The following is a 19,094-nucleotide window of genomic DNA, read 5'->3' as shown; positions in this document are numbered from 1 at the left end:
AGCTGCTGAGAGCACCCACCACATTGCTGTCTCACTGATGCTGAAACTTGTTTTTTCAAGTTTTCTGCTGGTTTTCCATTTCATTCTTTGGAGGGGCTATTTCTCACTCAGTGTTTCCTCTAGCACTGAATGAGGGCTAAGGGGCTGTCTTTTTTCTTTGTCTCTTTTGAAATAGCCAGAAGTGGACTTCCCCATCCCATCCAGCAGAGGCAGGAGCCAGGAGTCGCTGCAGAGCCAGCCCCCAGAGCCCATCAGCGTGCCCCAGACGCTGACCAGCACACTTGAGCACATTGTGGGCCAATTGGACGTCCTCACCCAGGTAGGCCATGGTGGCGTCACCCCAGTGTCTGCACTTGCCTGGCATTTGGACCATTTGAAGTTTGCTAGCAGGTGCTGGATTTTTTAAAAGCATAATTATAATGAACCTCTTCTCCAGCCCAAGTTAATGAAATAGCTGTGCCTGCCCCTGGATCCTGGTTCTCAGCCACCCAAGTGCCTAGGAATCACCTATGCTGGTCCCCACAGAGCTCTGAGGAAGACTCTGCCTCTCTGTCCATTCATCCCAGTCTTTGCTGGGTGGCTGGATCGGCACTCCAGGAACACGTCAGGGAGCTGTGAGCGACAAGGCCAGGCAGCCTAGACCCCGGCTTGGGATTGAAGCTGGCACTGTTCCTTGTCCTCTGAGTGCCCAGCCTCTGTGTGATGTGTGGGTGGCTGTGGGCGTCACGTTTGTGGTGAGGATTAAGGGAGGTGAATCTGTGTAAAGTGTCTGGCCTGTGCCCAGCCCCAGGTAGCAGCTGCTCAGGAAATGTTAGCTGTGGCACGAGCAGCCTCAGCAGGAGGTGGATGTGGGCCCTGCCCTCTGGGGCTTATGGTCTGGCAGCTTGTAACGCAGACCTGTAACAGCAGTTTCAGTTAGAGCAAAATGCATGCACACTGATGAGAAGTGAACAGCTGGGACTAGGGGCTTGCCCAGCAGGGGTCTCACCCTGGGGCGGGAGAGTGCTCCTGGCAGAGGGAGCAACCTGCCTACAGGTCTGGAGGGGCCACAGGTACATCCAGGGAACGTGTGAAGCTAGGGGTGGCTGGAGTGTGGTACCTAAGGGATGGGGGACCAAGTCAGGATGTAAAACGCTACAAAAATGCCAATGGAGCATTTCTGTAGCGGTCCTCAAAACAACCTGGGTTCCTCAGACCCCTTCTCTCCTTGGCTCTTGGTGTCAAGCTGCCACCCCCGCTCCTGTGCCAGCTCCTGTACTTCGCAAGGCCATGGGAGGAGCACATGCAGCCCTCGAGGAAGGAGGGAGGTGCTAGTGCAGGCGCAGCAGTAAGGGAGCGCGGTCCCCATTTGGACTACACAAGGGCACAAAGGACCTTTGATGTCCTAGTCAAACGGAGCTAAAGTGGCGGCACCTTTCCTCACCTCGGCTCTCACCCTGAGTGAGGAAAGGTCATCCCTATTGTGCCATGTCGTCTACAGCACGTCACAGTGGCCCAGATGGGACTGTGCACATTGGACCCAGTCAGGGAAACATATTTGAGGGGAAAAGCGAGGTATTGGTGTCTGGAGGATTGTGGTTTATAGAGTGTGTCCAGACATTTGTGAAAGCCAGGTAATCTTTCAGAAGAAGGCATGTGGTAGGAGAGAGATGGGAGGAACATGCAAAGGCTTCCAGCCCTGTGAGAAGCTGCAGAGCCTGCCTAATGTTCTTCACAGCCTTGTCAAGTGAGAGATCAGGGGAAGTGGAATCAATTAGAACTTTATAGGATAAAATTGGAAATTGAGTCTGAGACGATGGTAAAAATAGCTTTAATGGATCCAGAGGAGTGTAAAACTAGAAACAGTTTCTGTCACTGTTTTAGGGGTGTGCATGGAAGGTTTTGCTATGTGTTAGCAGTTAGGAGTATGGTAGTAACTTTGCAAGCAATTTGTATCACAAAGAAAGAGTGAAGACTCTCTAAGTTGGCCTGTGGTTGGCCCTATGAACTTGTCTGGGTATCTCCCTGGCACTCTTGTCCTACCTCACACCACTTAGCCCCTTTGCCAAGTCCAAACAGCATCCACCCCTGCCCAGATGTCAAACACATCAACCAGTCTCCTGTTTTGCAAAACTGACAGTGTCTTTGGGCCCCTGGATGCCACAGGGTTCCTGGTAGATTCAATATGTTCTGAGGAAACTTGGATTCCACAGATGACACCTTCATTGAGGCCTGAGTACACACTCTTCTCAGAGCTGCCCAAGGTGGAGCTGTGTCTGGCCATGCCATCCTTGGGTGTGGTGGTCACTTATCTTCCTGGCCTGCCTTCCTCTCCTGGAGTTGGGGCTCTGGCTGAGGTGTTCCCGCCACAGCCTGACCTGTCTCCACCAGGGGGTTGGAAAAGGTCTCCCCCAGCCCTTCCTCTTGGGATTGGCCCACAACAGCCCCCTCCCTGGATGGTCCAGGCTGACCCAGCCCTCTCCTGGAGCCTAGAGACAGGCCACCACCACCATCCTTCCTTCCCATGCGGGTTGCTCAGCAGGCTCCCTCCTTGACCTGTGGACATTGCCTCCGGTGCTGCCCCCTCAGCAAACATTCTTTACCATTTGCCTGGTCCTGAAGTGCTTCTGCTCTGAAGTGCTTCAGAGTCTCCACCCCACCCCTGCCTCATTGCCCCTTCCTCCCCAACAAGGACATCCACTTCAAAGTGGCCTCTGAGAAAGAAACTCTCCCTTCCAGGTCCTTCAGGCCTCCGTCCTAAAGATCATCCTTCCAGGGAAGAACCACAGGGACTGTAGTGGGCAGTGGCCAGGGGTGTTTGCTGGGGGAGTAGCAGAGCCGCCAGCCCCTGGATGACATGAGCAGGGCACCCCATTTACAAAGGTTTGCAGTCCTCAGAGCCCGTCTCCCTGCTCAACAGGCTGAGTGTGACCGAATGTGGTGAGGCCTCCTCTGTGGATGTTTGTGGCCCGTTTGGTACTAGTCTGGGGGCTGAGGACCCACGTACATGCCCAGAAGTCAAGAACTGAGGAGAGGAGTGGCTCCGACCTTGTCTAGGTACAAAAATCTCGGCTTTACTAGTCTGGAGGCTGAGGACCCACGTACATGCCCAGAAGTCAAGAACTGAGGAGAGGAGTGGCTCCGACCTTGTCTAGGTACAAATCTCGGCTTTACCGCTTCCTGGCTAGGTGGTCATGGACAAGTCACTGAACCTGTCTGTGCCTCAGGGTCCCAATCTGGAACCCACTTGGTAGGCCTCTTGTGAGGACTGAGTGAGTCATCCCAGGTGGAGTTCATTGACTGGTGCCCAGCAGTGTCACATGCTGTCGCTGATCTGCACGACAGCATCAGAAATAGCCCTCTCCCCCAATTTCCCACCACCACCTCATATAAACTAGGCCCTTTTCTGCACAGAAGAGCAATTCCTCCGTCCCCTCCAAGCATACTCCGTCACTGACCCATCCCATGTGGGGGCCTTGTGTGAGGCCAGTCCTTCCCCCAGGACAGACTCTGCTGCTGTCAGAGCCAAGGCTCCCAGGAGGAGCGGGCAGCTGGGACCCACATGCCAGGCGGGAGCCCAGCATGCCAGGTCCAGGAGGCTGCGGGGCCTCTGGTGCATGGTCACAAAGCCTGGGCAGGGTGAGCGTGCCGGACCTGCGGTGGAGGCCTAGGCACTTGGGCTTCATCCGGTAGGGACACTAAGCAGGGCAGAGTTGGGGCCTATCCTGTGCTGAGGGGCAGGACTCCAGAGAGGCTGGGAGCTAGGCTTCTGTCATAGCTTCTGCAGCTGCCCAGGCTTTGCATCTGCCTTGAAGCCAAACTTCAGCACAGGAAGGAGGATGAGGGGTGCCGAGAGGAGCAGGAGCACTTGGGACTTTGCCAGGCTTCCGGCCTCCCGGAGCAGGTGGGCTCGTCCCCTAGTCCTCCCAGGCCAGGAGCCTCCCAGATTAAGAGGGCAAAGCAGACTGCATTGGGGCTCGTGCAGCACCTGAAACCCAGTCAGCTAATTCCTGAATTGGGATTTTACTACTTGATAGGAATGATCTGTTACAAAAGGTGTGAATTATTTTTCAAAGGTGTATTTACATGGGGAAGGTAGAATTTGGAGGTGACCCTCAGAGGCACACTGCCCTCTGCCCTGTCTCCAGCCTGGAGGTGCCCTCTCGAGCAGATGCGGCCTCCGCGGTGATGGTGTTTTAGATAGAAAGTCCTCAGTGTGAGGAGCACGCCCTCATCGTAACTACACCGTCCTCCTGAGGTTTATTCAGGCTTGCAGCCTTCATTTTGTCTTCCCACCTGGTGCCCAGCAGCCAGCATCATGCCAGGTGCTGAGAGGCTGTTAATAATAGCTTGTTGTACCTAGACCAGCCCAGGGCCACCCAGCCTGGGGCTTCTCCAGGGTGCCAGGTGATCCTGATCTCAGTGCACTGTGGGCCTGAGGTCCCCAGCTTCCTCCCTTGCTCAGCAGTTTTGATGTAGTTAGTGATGCTTCCGTTAGATGATGTCTTCTGCTAACCAAATTTGACCTTCTTGAAAGTTAGGGCCAGAGGTTCTTGCTTTATGATCACAGATCCCAGTGGCCAGACCCTGGAGGTCACCCAGCCAGAGAGCACCCTTTGCCCTGGCCCTTCTTTGGGTGGAAGAGACCCCTTCCTTCCTTCTGTGAGGTTGCTCTTTGGGGCTTCACTAGTTCTCCTCTGAGCCCCTCAGGACCGTGATCCCAGCTGGACACCAGGTTTTGACCAACTGCGGTGTGTTTGGCCTCACATGTCCCGACCAGGCTGTGGAGAGCAAAAGTTTCCCTTAGGTTTTGGAACTGCTCTGTTCAGCCCAGTGAGCCCCCTGCCCATTAGCCTGAGCACCTCTGACCCCTGAGTCTGAGGGCCAACTCCACCCTTCACTGACTGGGGACCTTGGGCGTGTGATGTTGCTCCCCAGGACCTGTTCCCTCCCTTGTAGACTGGGATCTGTAGGGCCTGACTCATCCCCTCTGGGCACTGTTGTGGGACCCCCTGAAGTGGTGGGCATGGAGCTCTCTGTTAACTGGGTGTGCTAGATGGGGGCTAGCTGTTTTGTGAAGCACAGCATCAAGTCAGGTATTGTCCAAGGGCAGTGTGGGAAAGTCCTGGGACATGGGAGGCGGGGGGCATGCCACAGGGCTCTAACTGCTGCACTTGAGTCCCAGGATGTGGGAGGCGGGAGTGGGCATGTCACAGGGCCCTAACTGCTGCACTTGAGTCCCGGGACGTGGAAGGCAGGAGTGAGCATGTCACAGGGCCCTAACTGCTGCACTTGAGTCCCGGGACGTGGGAGGCAGGAGTGGGCATGTCACAGGGCCCTAACTGCTGCACTTGAGTCCCGGGACGTGGGAGGCAGGAGTGGGCATGTCACAGGGCCCTAACTGCTGCACTTGCGTCTCAGGAATGCGTTTGAGCTGCTGCGAGACTCTAATGGATCTCTTAGCAGAGATGTGAAGCCAAACCAAGCCCGTTGCTATCAAGTCAATTCCGACTCATAGTGATGCCATAGGGTTTCCAGGGAGCAGCTGGTGGGTTGAAACTGCCGACCTTTTGGTTAGTGGCCATAGCTCTTAACCTCTATGCCAGCAGCAGAGATGGAAAAAAAAAAAAAAAACCCTTTGCCATCGAGTTGATTCCGACTCATAGTGACCCTATGAGGGGGAGAGAAATAAGGGGCCTTTCCCCAGGTCCCAAGGAGAAGGAGCTTACTGGTGCTGTGAGGAACAGGGTTGGGTCATGGAAGATAAGATCTGTTGGATCAGAGCCTGGAACCTGGGCCCAGACACCGGAGGCCAGGATTGAAGCTCGTCAAAAATGTGTACTTCTAGTGATGGCCATTCTTTACATTGAGTTAACATAATGGTTTTTTGGGGAAATGAATTTTCTAACCATGAAATTTAGGTTTTTCTTTGGGGGGCTTTTTGCTCCACAAAACCCGTCCTGGATATTCTCAGGCGCTAACAGGGCCGAAAGGAGTCCTGGTGGCGCAGTGGTTAAGTGCTTGGCTGTTAACCAAAAGGTTAGCCATTCAAATCCAACAGCCATCCCTTGGGAGGAAGATGTGGCAGCCTGCTTCTGTAAAGTTTACAGTCTTGGAAGCCCTATGGGGCAGTTGTACTCTATCCCATAGGGTTGCTGCAAGTCACAATCAACTCGACGGCGGTGTGTTTGGTTTTGAATGTGGCCAAGGTCACGAGTGTGCAGTGGTGCGCCTGCCTCCTCCTCTCATGAGTCCGCAGAGAGCTCACATCCATCCCTCGAGGTGCAGCGGTTCTACTGTGAGCTTGTCCCGAGATCCCCTCCCCAGCCCTTCCTGCTCTGGAGAAAGCATGTGTCTGTCCCAGGGCTGCCCCAGAAGTCACTGACTGAGAAAGTTGGCTCAGCCTAGAGGCCTGCAAGGTCCAGGAAAAGCCCCTACCCAGGTGCTGTGGCCCAGCTTTGCCTCATAGGATTTGCATGGATCTGGACAAGCCTTGGTTTCCTCATCTATAAAGTAGAGATTTAAGGTACTCCCCATCTCCATTTATCCTATAGGTGTGGGCAGCAGAGGTCAGCATCTCGGGTGGGACTGGGGCCTTCCTTCCTGGTCACCCCTCACATCCAGCAGGGGCCAGGCCTCTCCCCTCTTGACCATACCTGAGGGACTGCAGGGTGGACCCTGCTTGGTGATGGGCACTCACCTCTGTTCACACATAGGCCCTGACTTGTGTTCTTGTAGGGATCAGCGACATAGCGTCCTTTTCACAGACACTGGGAAAGCTAACCAGTAGGCAGGGAGAGGCTGTTTTCCACAAATAGCATTCCTGACATGAGCTCACCTCCCACATTGGCTCCCTTCATTTCCTTAATGGACTCTCAGAGGCCGGGAGGGCTGCCACACAGTTCTCGGCTGCCCTCTTGAGTGACAGGAGGTTCCAGTGATGTCTGGATGTTGCTGAGGCCCTGGGTCTGCCTCGAGTGAAGGGGAGTCGGGGGAGCACGGGGATGAGAACAGTAACCCTGGGGCTGGGGAGGCTGCTGTGAGGGTCCAGGCATGGGCCCAACAAGCGGCTTGGCGGTTTTGCCTCAGAAACCCACAGCACGGTTATTTTTGACTCCAGTTTCACATCTTGCAGCTTTTTAAAAATCTCGAGCCATGGAATTACTGCCCTGACTATTTTGGTATGGCACCCAGTGCTGCAGGCTGGCCACAGCAATGCTGTGATGTCACGTTCAGGTTCCTGTGACTCACGGAGGCCGCTGGGCGCCAGACTTGAAAGCACATGCAGTGGAAGCAGGCAGGGAGCGGGCCCCCCAAGCCCTGCTGGTTTGGGTCTCTGACGTTTGCGTTTGTTAAATGTCCACGACATTGTAACGCTGCTGACCTAACTCAGCGGGCCAAGGATGTTTGCCTGTTTGCTTTGGGGAGTTACAGAGGATGGCTCATTCACTTCTAAGAAACCCCCACACACAGTGGTCCTGGCAGTTCCCCATCTGGCGGGCCGCTCAGGTGAGCAGGGAAGGTGGAAACACTGGGCCCTGACATCACTGAGCTGCCTGACCACTCTGAGGGGCTCTTGGTGTCCTTCTCCTGGCTATTGTTTGTGGAAATGGACTCCAGATTTTTAAAACAGTTATGTCCTTTCCTCAGAAGCGGGGTCTTTCCAGTTGCCCCAGACCAACATTGTTGGGAATGTGTGGAGTAGAAGTGTCCCTGCACCCCCTCCAGTAGTCACTGCTTGCATGGTGGACAACCGTCCTGGTGGCGCATGGACGCACTCACACACAGGGAGTGCTGTGGGGGGTGTTTGTCTCCACATCAGCACCTCCAGCTCCTGTTTTCACATCTCTTCTAGGGTGGATTGAGCCAGTATCCTCTTTATGGACGTTCAAGGGCTGCCTTTTGGCCAAAGTAGAGTTTAGGAGGGCCTGAGATCCCACTACTTGGAGTTTGGAGACAAGAGGCTTGTTTTTCTCTGTAAAGAGTCTGCTTCCTGGGGCATAAGGGCTTGAAGACACTCTCTGGTCTGTGCTAGGGATGTAATTTGTTCTTTTTTTTCTAGCCCACAGGGTTTCAAAACGGCCTGGGGAAGAACATCCACATGGGCCCCTGGCCTTCCTCAGTCCCGCTGTTTATTTTTTGGCATTGTGCCCACAGGCTGCTCTGGCTTTGCAAGTGCAGGGGTCGAGGAGGCTGTGTCTTCCCTGAGTACCATGTCAGGGCTGATGCCCAGGCCTCCCCACGTGGCACACAGCCGGGCTGAGTGAGCTCGTGTTTATTTCATGGGGTAGGGGGTGGCCAGATGGCAGCTCATGTGGGTCTGGTAGAAAACTCATTTTTTCCATTTTCTGTCCAGTCTACAATTATGGCAAAAAGCACCCCCTCCCCAAAGGAGCTGCAGATCGAAGGCCTTGAGCCAGATGGGCTCAGCAATGGATGTGGTTAGCTCTGGGGCCTGGGAATGTTCACAGTAGTATGAGATTTCTCCCGTAAGGCTCCATGCGGGCCTGGAGAGAGGGTGGGGTGGGGGTGGTGTAAGGGAGCGAGGCCCTGTACAGGCACATCTTGTCAGCGCTGACCCTGGGCTTGCTCTGAGAGAAGGGAAGAGGGAATGCCAGGTACTTTGCTCCTCTGGGGAACCAAGGCCAGTCAAGGAAGGGGAGCACAGGGCACAAGAAGGGGATCTGTGAGCTGGTATTCTGGAGCTCCCGTGGACCTGAGATTAAGCCACGCCAGGACACTGACACGTTCTCCTCAACGAAGCTCGGTCACAGTAGGGCAGAGAAGGCTACAGGTGGGCCTGCCGCTTCCCTCGCCTTGCTCTGTAGGGGGCCCTGATGCAGGCCTCCTCACTGCACCCATAGTAGTCATGGCTAGGTGGAGGAGAGGGGAGAAAGCAGAAAGAGTCTTTGAACTCAGCAGGGCACGAGATTTGAGGGAGCAGTTCTGTACCCTCCACTCTGATCTGGGCCCGGCTGTTGACTACAGAAAGCGGCCCGGGTGAAGGGCCAGGTTCTCCCACTGTGAATCAGTGAAAATTCGCGGGGCAGGGGGAGGCCTTTGAGACTCTACCCCTGGTGGCCCATGTGCTTCCCCCTGCCCGAGGTGGTCCTGTAGGGCAGGAACCACAGTCTGACTTGCCAGGCTGTACTGAGGGTCTCCAGGCCCCTGACAAGCTACTGAGCAGTTTCTCTGGCTTGGGACAGTAGTGTTTCATCTGGTCTTGGTGAGTTAATAGTTTATATGGATTGTTGGAAGTTAGCCTCTGGAGGAATGAGATGTGAAAGGTGGCCAAGGCCAAGGTTTGCGTCTCACTCTCGGTCCCACTTGAACTCACCCTGGAGTCAGAATACAGCAGTCGGTGACCAGGCAGTGACTGGCGCTCCCTCCTTGGGGCCCGTCCCTGTCAATACTCGGCTCCCCTGGTGGCCTGCACGGGGCTGGCGAAGAGATGTGCTTGAGCCCCGTGTGGGCCAAGTGGTGGGCCGTCATTTGCACAGGTCCTCCCTCCTGTGGGGACAGTGCCCTGCGGTCCCAGGAGCATCCCAGGGTGGTGAAGAACGGACCTGCTTTCTATAACTTCTCCTTTGGGGGAAAGCAGTGATATGGAAAAGCCTGTGTTTATTTAAAAGGAGTTGATATAAAGCCATGAGAAAGGTAAATTAGCCAAGATTCCTTAATCCTGTGGCTAACCCACCAATAGCAAATAGCGTTTCATGCACTTCCTGAAGAGAACTAATCCTCAGTAGGGGCCGGGGCTGGGGAAGGCAGTAATGTCAGAGAAATCCTATATCCCTGAGATAATCTGAAACAGAAACACGGACCCGCAGACTCGAGGGACCTAAAGCTCATTTTGTGTTGTTTGCACTGACTGTGGGGGAGGGGGTGGTTAAAAAGACCTTTCTGAGCCCAGAGAGGTTGGGAGGAATTGCTTTAGAAATCTGGTTTTTTGTGGATGAGCTTATATTTGTGTGATGCTGAGTGAGTTAGCATGTCAGATGTCAGTATAGCTGGGAATCTCTACAGCTTCCCCTCAGAAGTGTGGCCTCGAAGCTTTTAATCATCATCAGATCAGGCCTGAGGCGGGAAGGGAAGGAACAGGTTGCTTCCTTGACTCCCACCCCCACTTTGCCCACCCCTTCCTCCTGAAGCCCGGAGGCTTCCTCTCTCCCAAGGCCAGCTGGCAGGGACTGACCCCTCCTGCCTGCTCACCTCCCCCCCTCCCCATTCCCTCAAGCTGAAGGGTCCCAGTCCCAAGTTGGGGTGAGGGTTCCTCACTAGCAGTCTCATCCCCAGAAGGAAGGGCTGCCCTTTGGCTTCAGGGACCTGGCCGAGCTGGCAAGCACCAAACCTGTGTTCCTGCATCCCCGTGGTGCTCAGGGTGGGCATTTGTCAAGCCAGCAGTCAGTGTGCACCTACTGTATGCCAGATGCTGTGCCTGGGACTGGGGATAGAGTAGTGAGCAAAAAAAAAAAAAGCCAAAACCCCCGTCCTTGTGGCATTAGTATTCAGACTGACGGTTGTCAGCAGGCCACTTGAGGGCCGGCATTTACTTCCCCTGAAGGCTGCAGACCATTAGGCATTGGGCAGTGGCTGGGGCCAGGAGGCAGAGCTTTGGGTTGTGGGAGGGGCTGGGCTCAGACTAGGAGCCCCTGCCCTAGGGAACTGGGCTGGCCTCTCTAGCCTACAGTCACCCCTGACTCACAGTGACAGGCTGGCCAGGGCACCATCAGCAAAGCAGTCTTGTCAGGGTTCTGTGTGCACACACACACAGACATATGCTAAGAGACAAAGATGGAGCTGGCAGAAGACGAGGCAGAGCTGGGGGTGGGCGACGGGCCCAGCAGCTCTGCTTTGTTTTGATAGCTCACAAGACCCCACAGCAAAGAGATTCCCCTTTTATTGCATCTGTTTCAGATCTTTAGATTCCAAGTCAAAACCACACTACAGGGGAGATTAATTCCACATTTTCCATCTTTGCAATGAAACCAAAAGAAAGTTAGAAATTCTTTGCAGTGCAGCTGAGACCAGGGCCATTGAGCCAATGGCCAACCCGAGACATTTCCCATGGCCTGGCATGAGTGCCCTCAGTGGTGTGACTGGCAGCCTTTCGCTCTTTCTGATACCCAGAGCAACTGGAGGACCCCGTCATGTCTAGCTCCTGTACTGGGGGAGAAGGACTGGAGAGCCCCAGTCCCTCCAGGGAGAGACCGCCTCGGGGAGCCCAAATCAACCACCAGCCTGGAAATGATTAAAAGGAACTTTCCATCACTGGAGAGCTTTACGAAGCAGCCAGACCACCACGTGTCCTGATGGCTCAGACCCTCCCAGGCCTGACCACAGCTGCTTTCCTTGAGGTCTCCTCAAGTCCCATTTGTGCCCTAGGTTCACTCACAGCCCAGAGCTTGGCCATGGCCCCCAGGAGGGCAAGGGCTGGGAACGTCATGTTGACCACGGTGTATCCCTGTGCCCAGCCTGGCACAGAGCAAGTGCTATATAAATATTAGCTGTTAATAGGAGTAATAATCCTTACAGCAACTCTGAGAGATTCCTTCGTATGGGCTTCCGCTGCCTGGCACCTTCCCTGCCCCAACCATTTCAGCCCTCTTGCCCCATGCCCTGTTTTGCCCCATTCAGACACTGCTGCCCTAGTCTCCTGGCTTCCCAGCTAGACTGCCAATCCAGGCTGAAGTTGCTCCCCTTGCCACTGTGCCCCTGCCCAGCAGAGTGCTTGGTGCTCTGTAATGCTTTCTTGGTGTGGCACACAGCTATATGTCAGCTCTCTACCTCTTTCCATCAGTCTGTCTCTGTCTGGCCAGGCACCCCTGCAGCCCGCCTGTCTTCAGTCTCACCGAGGAGGCCCAGGAGGGAGCCTAGACCATAGACAGCAATACCACTAACCACCTTGGGCTCTGCCTGAGCAGGAGAGTAGAGGTGAACAGTGCCCTGGGCAGGGGCTGCTGGGAAACAGGGCCACCCCAGAGCTGGCCAGGATTGCGGGTGCAATGGGGACATGTCTCCTAAGGAACTAGCCAGCTAGCTGAGAAATACAGATAGAGGGGGCTCATCTCCCGTCTTTCTTTCTCCCTCCAAAATACCATTCACTGTTAGTTATGGCAGAGCAGATTTGCCAAAAGCTGGCCCGGACAGGATTGGTACTGCAGCCATACTCCACGGGCCAGGGCTGTGTGTCTCTTGTCTGCTGCATGTGGTGTGCACGTGGCAGGTGGGTGGGATGAACGATGTTGGTGGATGTCCGTAGCCACTCAGGTACTGTGCCCCACCACCTGGCTGGGTGGTTTTGGAGAAGTTACAGCTCCAACTCTCCTGCTACATTTGCACGTGGGATACATGAGAGAGGCTGTCAGCAAAGGTAGTAGCTCAGTGGCTCTGGGAGGTGGCACAGCTGCTGGAAGGAAATGAAAAAGAGGCCTGAAATGAGAACTGGGGGGAAAGAGCTGAGGAAAAATGCAGGACGAGCCCTTCTCAAGGGGAAGCCAGGCCAGGGAGAAAAGAAGCCAGCAAGGCTGAAAGCAGAGAGCACCAACCCATGAAGAAGTGGGAAGGCTGGGAGGGGGTTGGGAAACAGGAGAAAGGAGGGACAAAGGTGAGGCCCTTATAGCCAGAGGAGGGCGTCGGGGAGAGAGTGGAGGGGAGCAGAGAATGTGGCCGGAAGGGCTGCATGTCACTCATGGGAAGTCGAACCTGCCCTCATTCTGCCATCCTCCTACTTTCTGCAGGGTGATTCCTTCTGTCCTGGGAGCACTGGGCTCGCCTCGCCCCTGCGACGCACAGAGAGCCCTTCCCTGGGCCGTGCAGAGCCCATGGGAGTGTCGCGTCCCAGCCACACTGCCGCTTGCCAGCTGGGGAGTCATGCACTGGATACCCACTTACAGCCTCCTACAGGGCCCCCAGATGCCAGACTCCCTGGCATACATGTCAGAAGACATGAGGTCAGCCACTTAAAGAGGGCCGGCAGAGATACAAACCCAGGCCCCATCTTGTGCAGGGCACCCGCATGGCCAGTTTAGATATTGGAGGGTGTAGGGGGCGGTGTGGCAGCTGGACTCAGCACTGTTCGGATCCTGGAGCCCACGGGGCTGCAGCCAGCATCTGGTGGATCCCTAATTGCTGGATGACAGTAGAGAAAAGGGGCATCTGAGGCCGTGAGGTATAGAGGGGAGGGCTGTTTGTCAAATGTCCCCAGTGGTATGTTCCCCTCCCACTTGGAGTTGGGGGCCTGGGCGCCAGACGTGTCGCCGAGAACTGGCATTTGGGTGCAACTGCTTTGTGCACCACTTTAATTCTTAGGGAACTAAAAATAAAAGGCTGCTACTTTAAAATTTGTTATTTTTGTACCATACTCAGAAGGCCCTTCAGGGTGTTGCATGAAACGTCTTACACGTCTTGAACTGTGAGTGAGAGAAGACACATGCACCCTGTTACTGTTGCCCCAGTAAGAGGCAGATCACAACAGTTTCTCTCCCCTGAGCAGGAAAATGATGCTTCACATAAAACGCCATTGTTCGGCCTCTCCTGGGAGGACTTTCCCTGGAGAGCTTGGGCAGATGAGTCAGGCTGGAAGCCCCACCCCAGGCCCCAGCTCCTAGACCCGCTGTCCAGCTGCTGGAAGCAGCCCAAGTGGGCTTCTCACCACACACTTGGTTTTGGCCTCCCACCAACTCTACTGGATTGCCTGGCAGGGCGCTGAGGGGCTGCGCCACTCCAGTTGCTTGCAGTGGGCCTCACCAGCTTCATCTGAGCCTAGGCTGGGCCCTAAGCTCGCCTGTACCGGCTTCTCCTCTCTAGTATCCAGGGGGCTGTAACTTCACTGCCCGCCCCGTGTTCCTGCTGCCCCCTTTGCTGCCCTCAGTGGTGAGGGTGAATTCAGAAATGCAAGAGAGTCCTGCTGCTGGCCAGACTTCTTCCCAGAGATTAGCCTCAGCCCAGACCACCCCATCTAGCTGACCTCTCAGGTGTCTCAGAGGACAGGACTCCACCTCTCCAGTCCCAAACCTGTCCCCTGCCCCTCACGAAGGATCGGTTCTGGTCCTGTGTTCTCAGCTTGGGGAGTGTCTCTTCCTCTCTCATGCCCTCTATCTGACCCACCACGTGGTGGGTGTTGGTTCCTACCTTGTGGATGTCTCTCATTTTATTCACCTTTCTCCCTCCACTCTTTCACAGTTCTTTCTCATTCTCTCTTGCCTTCATCTCGCCTCCCCACAGCCACACAGCTGCTCCCCACACTGACCCCGTGTAGCAGCCAGAGAGGTATCATCCCCCCTTGGCCTAGGATCCCCCAGCAGTTCCCCACTGCTCTAAGGGTGAAGGTGAAGCTGCCTAGCATGGCCTGCATGACCTGGCCTGTCTCCTGCCTCTCCTTGCTCCGGCACACCGGCCTTTTCCCTCTTACCTCAGAACCTTCGTGCACACTGTTCCTTTGGCTCGATGCTCTTCCTGCCCCTCTTGCCTGATGAACTCTGCCTCGGCTCTCACTTGTTCCTTACTTCCTCAGCCCATTCCCCTGGCCCCCAGGCAGGCCAGACCCCTCCATTCTTGCTCACTCCCCTAGTCTGCGATGGCTTAGCATTTGCTTCCTCAAACCAGTGCATTCTGTGCGGCCTGGCTGTGTCTGCCTGCGCCGTGGTCACCCTGGGCCAGGCACAGGTTGGCTCAGGAGATGCTCAGTGAGTGAAGAAAAAGTCTGGGGCAGAATCAGTAAATCTTTTCTTAAATAGTAAATATTCTAGGCTTTGTGGGCCATAGTGACTCTGTAACAACTACCCAACCCTGTCTGCACAAACAATCCTTTTCTCCCTGCTCCACAGTCATTGAGGGGTGGGGTGGATCAGATGTGACTGGGCAGTGCCTGGTGGATTTATCTTGGGTGGTGACCACCACCCAGCACCTTGGCAGGGCAGGCTTGGGGGCAAGGCGATGGGGAAGCGGAGACCAAGCACATAGGTGACTCTTCCAGAAGTTTGACTGGGAGGGGAAGAAGCTGGAGAGCAGTGGGGAGAGGAGATGTAGGTTTGAGGGGTGGTGGGCTCTTTTTGAAAGCCTGTTTGCCCATAATATGCTATGAAGTGTACCCTCAAAGCTCTAGAGGTATGAGACCCCCCAGCTGGGCCAGCACCCTCCATTCAGCAGCTGATTGTGAGATAGGCATTGCTTTTCTGTTCAGAGAAGTTTAATGTCAGCAAGCAGCCCCGTTCCTATTGAGCTGAAGTACACCCTCACCCCCCACGGAACTAACCGTAGGCCTCGTGAAATGTGTGAGATGCGGGCAGCACCAGTAGGTGTTGATGTTGGCCTTGGCCGGCTGAGGCCCCCCTTGGCCCCAGAGACCCAGGTTAGCTGAAGGCCGGCGGGGGCTGGGGATGCCTGTGGCCATGCACACACCTTGTCCAATGTGTTCTGAGACCACTGCCTTCACGTTTGGAAATTGAGTTAAAAAAAGGTGGGGGAGGGGGCAGAAGAGGGAAAGCAGCAGACTTGGCTTCACTGTGGCCTTGAGTCTGAGGCCATCGGAAAAAGCCTGGATGAAAAATGATTTTGGAGCTTGGCTTGGTGTGAGTTTCACAGCAGCCAGTGGAAACTTCCAGGAACGCTGCTCCAGGCCAGCCGGGGGCTGTTTCCGCTGCCACTTTTACAAGCTGGAGACCACGCTCCCTTGCTGGCCGGCCGGCAGTGGGGAAATGTGATGGTCTCTTTCGGCCAGCTCTGCCTCTCGGTGCAGTTCGTATTCTGAGGGCAGCAACTGCTCCAGGCGCTGTCCTGTGACATGGAGTTTGGTGCCGTGGAAGCCCCAGCCAGCTCATTTAGAACGGGCCGGCTGCCAGGCGGAGCGACCTCCCTGAGCCGCTGACATCCGTGTTGGATGCTGTGGGATTTATAGCAGTCTTAGGGGGAAATTCCCTCCCAAAAAGTTTCAATGTTTTATTAAACGTATGAAAGGAAAGTTTTTTTTTCCCACTGGGCCAAGGCCCAGAGCCTTCACGGAGCCTGTGGGAAGTGGCGTACCTCTTGGGAAATCCCATAGTCCAGTGGTTGAAATTAATAGAGTTTGGTCCCTTCATCCGGCCGCTTCTGATGCCGTAGACCGACGTCAGTCCTGGAGGAAGGCCATGAGATGAGAGCCCATTCATCATAGTGGCCAGCGTGGGTGGGCATGTGATTGGGGTCAGGCCTGTAGTGGGAGTGCCCAAGGGCAGTGGGCGGGCCTCTCTGGGAGGATGGGCGTGAGGCACCTCTGCCCCTCTGCCGATACCCTGTCCAAAGCCAAACAAGTTTGGTCAATTTTCAGAGCCTCATCTGGGAGCCATGTCTGCAGTACGCCTTGGCCCATGAGGCACATGGGGCCCCCAGTGGCTGGGACATTCAGCAGGCCAGGCACCCTGTCCCCGGGCCAGCCATCATGTGAGAATGGGGGAGTGGAGGGGAGAGCAGGGCTCAGCCTTGGAAAGGCAACATGGCGACCAGCACAGTCAGCACGGCCAGTATGGGGCCCCTTACTCAGTCCTCAGGACTGCCATGAGCTAGGGTCTTCCTCCCACATGCAGAGAGAACGCACTCAGACATGAAATCGTCACTTGTCCGTGACCTCTTAGCTTAGCCCACAGTCAGTGGGCCTCTCTGCACTCACCTCCCAGCCTTTGTCTCCTGCCAGCCTAAGGGTCCCTGCAGGTGTAGAGGTGACATGCCTGAGTCATGGGCAGGACCCAGGTGGAACCCCTTCATTTGGGATGACTTTTTCTCACCTCTGAAATGGGTGCTTGCTCCCACAGGTTTTGATGCAATTGTTTATGAACAGGGCCTGGCCCAAAGGGGGAACCTGATTCTGTTGTAGAACACCACAGTCTGATTGGCAGACCACCACGTCTGGAGACTCCAGGCCCTTGGTTGTCTTAGGGGACAACCAGGACTGTGGAACCTGCGGTCTCTTTTCCTTTCCCACGTCCTGCCCCTGGCCACAAATGCCAGAGACCAGCCATCCAGAGCCAGGAGGAGTCAAGATGGTAGCAAGGGCTGTCCCTACAGACACCACAGACAAGGAGCCAGGCAGACCCCTGGGCAGGAAGAGCTGGCACCTGGCATTTGGGCAGTGGCTCAGGCTGCCAAGCAGGGACTGGCCAGAGGGGATCCCCAGGGTAGCCTGGCACCACCCCCTCCACCCCCGACTAACCCTAACCCGCCATTTATTTTGTAGACAGTCTCCATCCTGGAGCAGCGTTTGACACTGACGGAAGATAAGCTGAAGCAGTGTCTGGAGAACCAGCAGTTAATCATGCAGAGAAAGACACCGTGATCAAAGGAGCAGAATCAAGAACTCGGTCAATTTGCGGGGTGGCAGGCCAGGGATTTGTAGTGGGACTTGGGTGAATAAATAAAGGGGACTCAGCTCTGTGGGAATCACAACCCTACCCAAGCCCCAGGGCTTATGCAGGTCCCCCCATCCAAGTGGAGGGCCCCCATGGGAGGGGCCTGCATGTGTGAAAAGGATGTTTACAGCCTGGCTGCCAAGACCACGTTTGCTCCTGGGAGCCTGAGGATTGAGTTCAGTCCCCCTTCTGGAGGTGGTAGCCCAGCTGCCTTGCTTCTCGCTCACCTCCCTGGTGGGTTTTCCACCTTCTCAGCCATACTCCCAGGAACGGTTTTCTCTAAATCTGAGAAAAGGCCCAGAGTGGACCCACCTAAGCCGGGATTGTGCACCGTGGCCTGGGGGCTCCGCCCCCGGTAGGTGCACCGTAGCCTGGGGGCTCTTCTCCACGAGGGTGCACCGTGGCCTGGGAGCTGCTCTCCACGCGGGTGCATTGTAGCGTGGGGCTCCTCTGCTCCTCGTGGGCGCGCTGTGGCCTGGGGGCTTCTCTGCTCCACGTGGTACGCCATGGCCTGGGGGCTCCTCCTCACGTGGGTGGACTGGGGGGCTGCTCTCCACGTGGGTGCACTGTGGCCTGGGGGGCTCCCCTGTTCCATGCCAGTGCACTGTGAACTGGGGCCTGCTCTCCACATAGGTTCACTGTGGCATGGGGGCTGCCGTCCACGCAGGTGCACTGTGGCCTGGGGGCTTCTCCTTGCACATGTGAGGGCACAGACTGAGAATTAAAGTTGACTTGGCTTGTTGTTGGTGAGACCTACTAAGTCTTTCCATCCCCAGCCTGTAAAGGAATAATAAAAATAGCAACTTGGGAGGGCCCTGTGGGGTTCACCTCTGAGGGCCAGGATACCGTTGTTTGTAGCCGTTCAGAGTGTTGGGGGAGCAAGGGCAGCTGGAGCCCCTGTGTATGATCCGCCTCCCGCCTGCTGGCCCCAACTGGCTCTTCCACTGGGATCTGGAGCCCCAGAAACCCCCATTTCCATTTGCTCATGAGGGCTTCCCTAGGAGCCGCCCTCTGCATCTGTGCTGGGAAAGCCCGGGCAAGGGTGTTCTGTGCATCTGGGGTCCTCTGTGCCTTCAGCCTTCAGTGCTATGTTGGGGCAGGTCCTCAGCAAGGTCTCCATGGTGTTGTGCGGCAGTTCTTGCTCACAGGCCAGACCAGGGATGCTGCAGTCCTTGTGTTCGTTTTTGAATTTCGCAATCTTTCTGAAATCCACCTCTCTCTGCATTTGAGGGCCCATTCAGGATCTTGGGGAGTGGTCTGGGAATGGGTGGTGTGTTATTTGTCCCCTGGTTGTGTATTGTCAATGGAAGTTCCACTTCTCCGGGTACAGTTATCAGATTGCAGACTGTCAGGAGGGTACTTACCCCCAACCATGCATGCCTTTTCTTATAGAATGATGCCAGTGTGTCCTGGGACAGCCTGGAAATGTCAGCGTTGGGCCTAACCCGACCTGGGCTCTCCAGACATAGGCAGGGGGGAGCAGCCAGGGAGGGCTTGACTAGAGTGGCTGGGCCGGGCCCTCCAGGTAGTTTCTGCTCTCACACACCAGCCTGGACACCTGTGGTCTCAGTGCACAGAGCCACCAGCCAGACCTGGAATCTGGGGGAAAGGTGGTTCTTGGGGAGCTGGACTTGTCTTTTACAGAGATCTCCAAGCCTGGGGGTCAGTGGGTATCACCATGCCCAGGGGAGAGCTACAAGGGGCGGTGGTTCTCATTTTGAGCAAAGTTCTTCC

The 19,094-nt window shown here is 55.6% G+C and overlaps 1 protein-coding gene across 4 annotated transcripts in view; it reads left to right on the top strand.

Moving 5' to 3' along the window:
* POC1A (POC1 centriolar protein A) overlaps positions 1 to 18,186 on the top strand; it is a 79,681-nt gene extending 61,495 nt beyond the window's left edge. For 3 of the 4 annotated variants that reach the window (XM_049862867.1, XM_049862863.1, XM_049862865.1), the window contains 2 exons: positions 176 to 319; positions 12,720 to 14,001. In XM_049862867.1, the coding sequence (XP_049718824.1) occupies positions 176 to 319; positions 12,720 to 13,010 (435 nt within the window). In that variant the 3' untranslated portion in view covers positions 13,011 to 14,001. Of the gene's footprint in view, positions 1 to 175; positions 320 to 12,719; positions 14,002 to 17,188 lie in introns of those variants that run through there. The other variant, XM_049862864.1, reaches the window with a different exon arrangement.
* The last annotated feature ends 908 nt before the right edge of the window (positions 18,187 to 19,094 follow it).

Source organism: Elephas maximus, chromosome 20 (genome assembly GCF_024166365.1).
Source record: "Elephas maximus indicus isolate mEleMax1 chromosome 20, mEleMax1 primary haplotype, whole genome shotgun sequence".
NCBI classification, from domain to species: domain Eukaryota; kingdom Metazoa; phylum Chordata; class Mammalia; order Proboscidea; family Elephantidae; genus Elephas; species Elephas maximus.
Note: the sequence above shows the minus strand (reverse complement) of the source record. Positions and strands in the feature narration are given on the sequence as shown.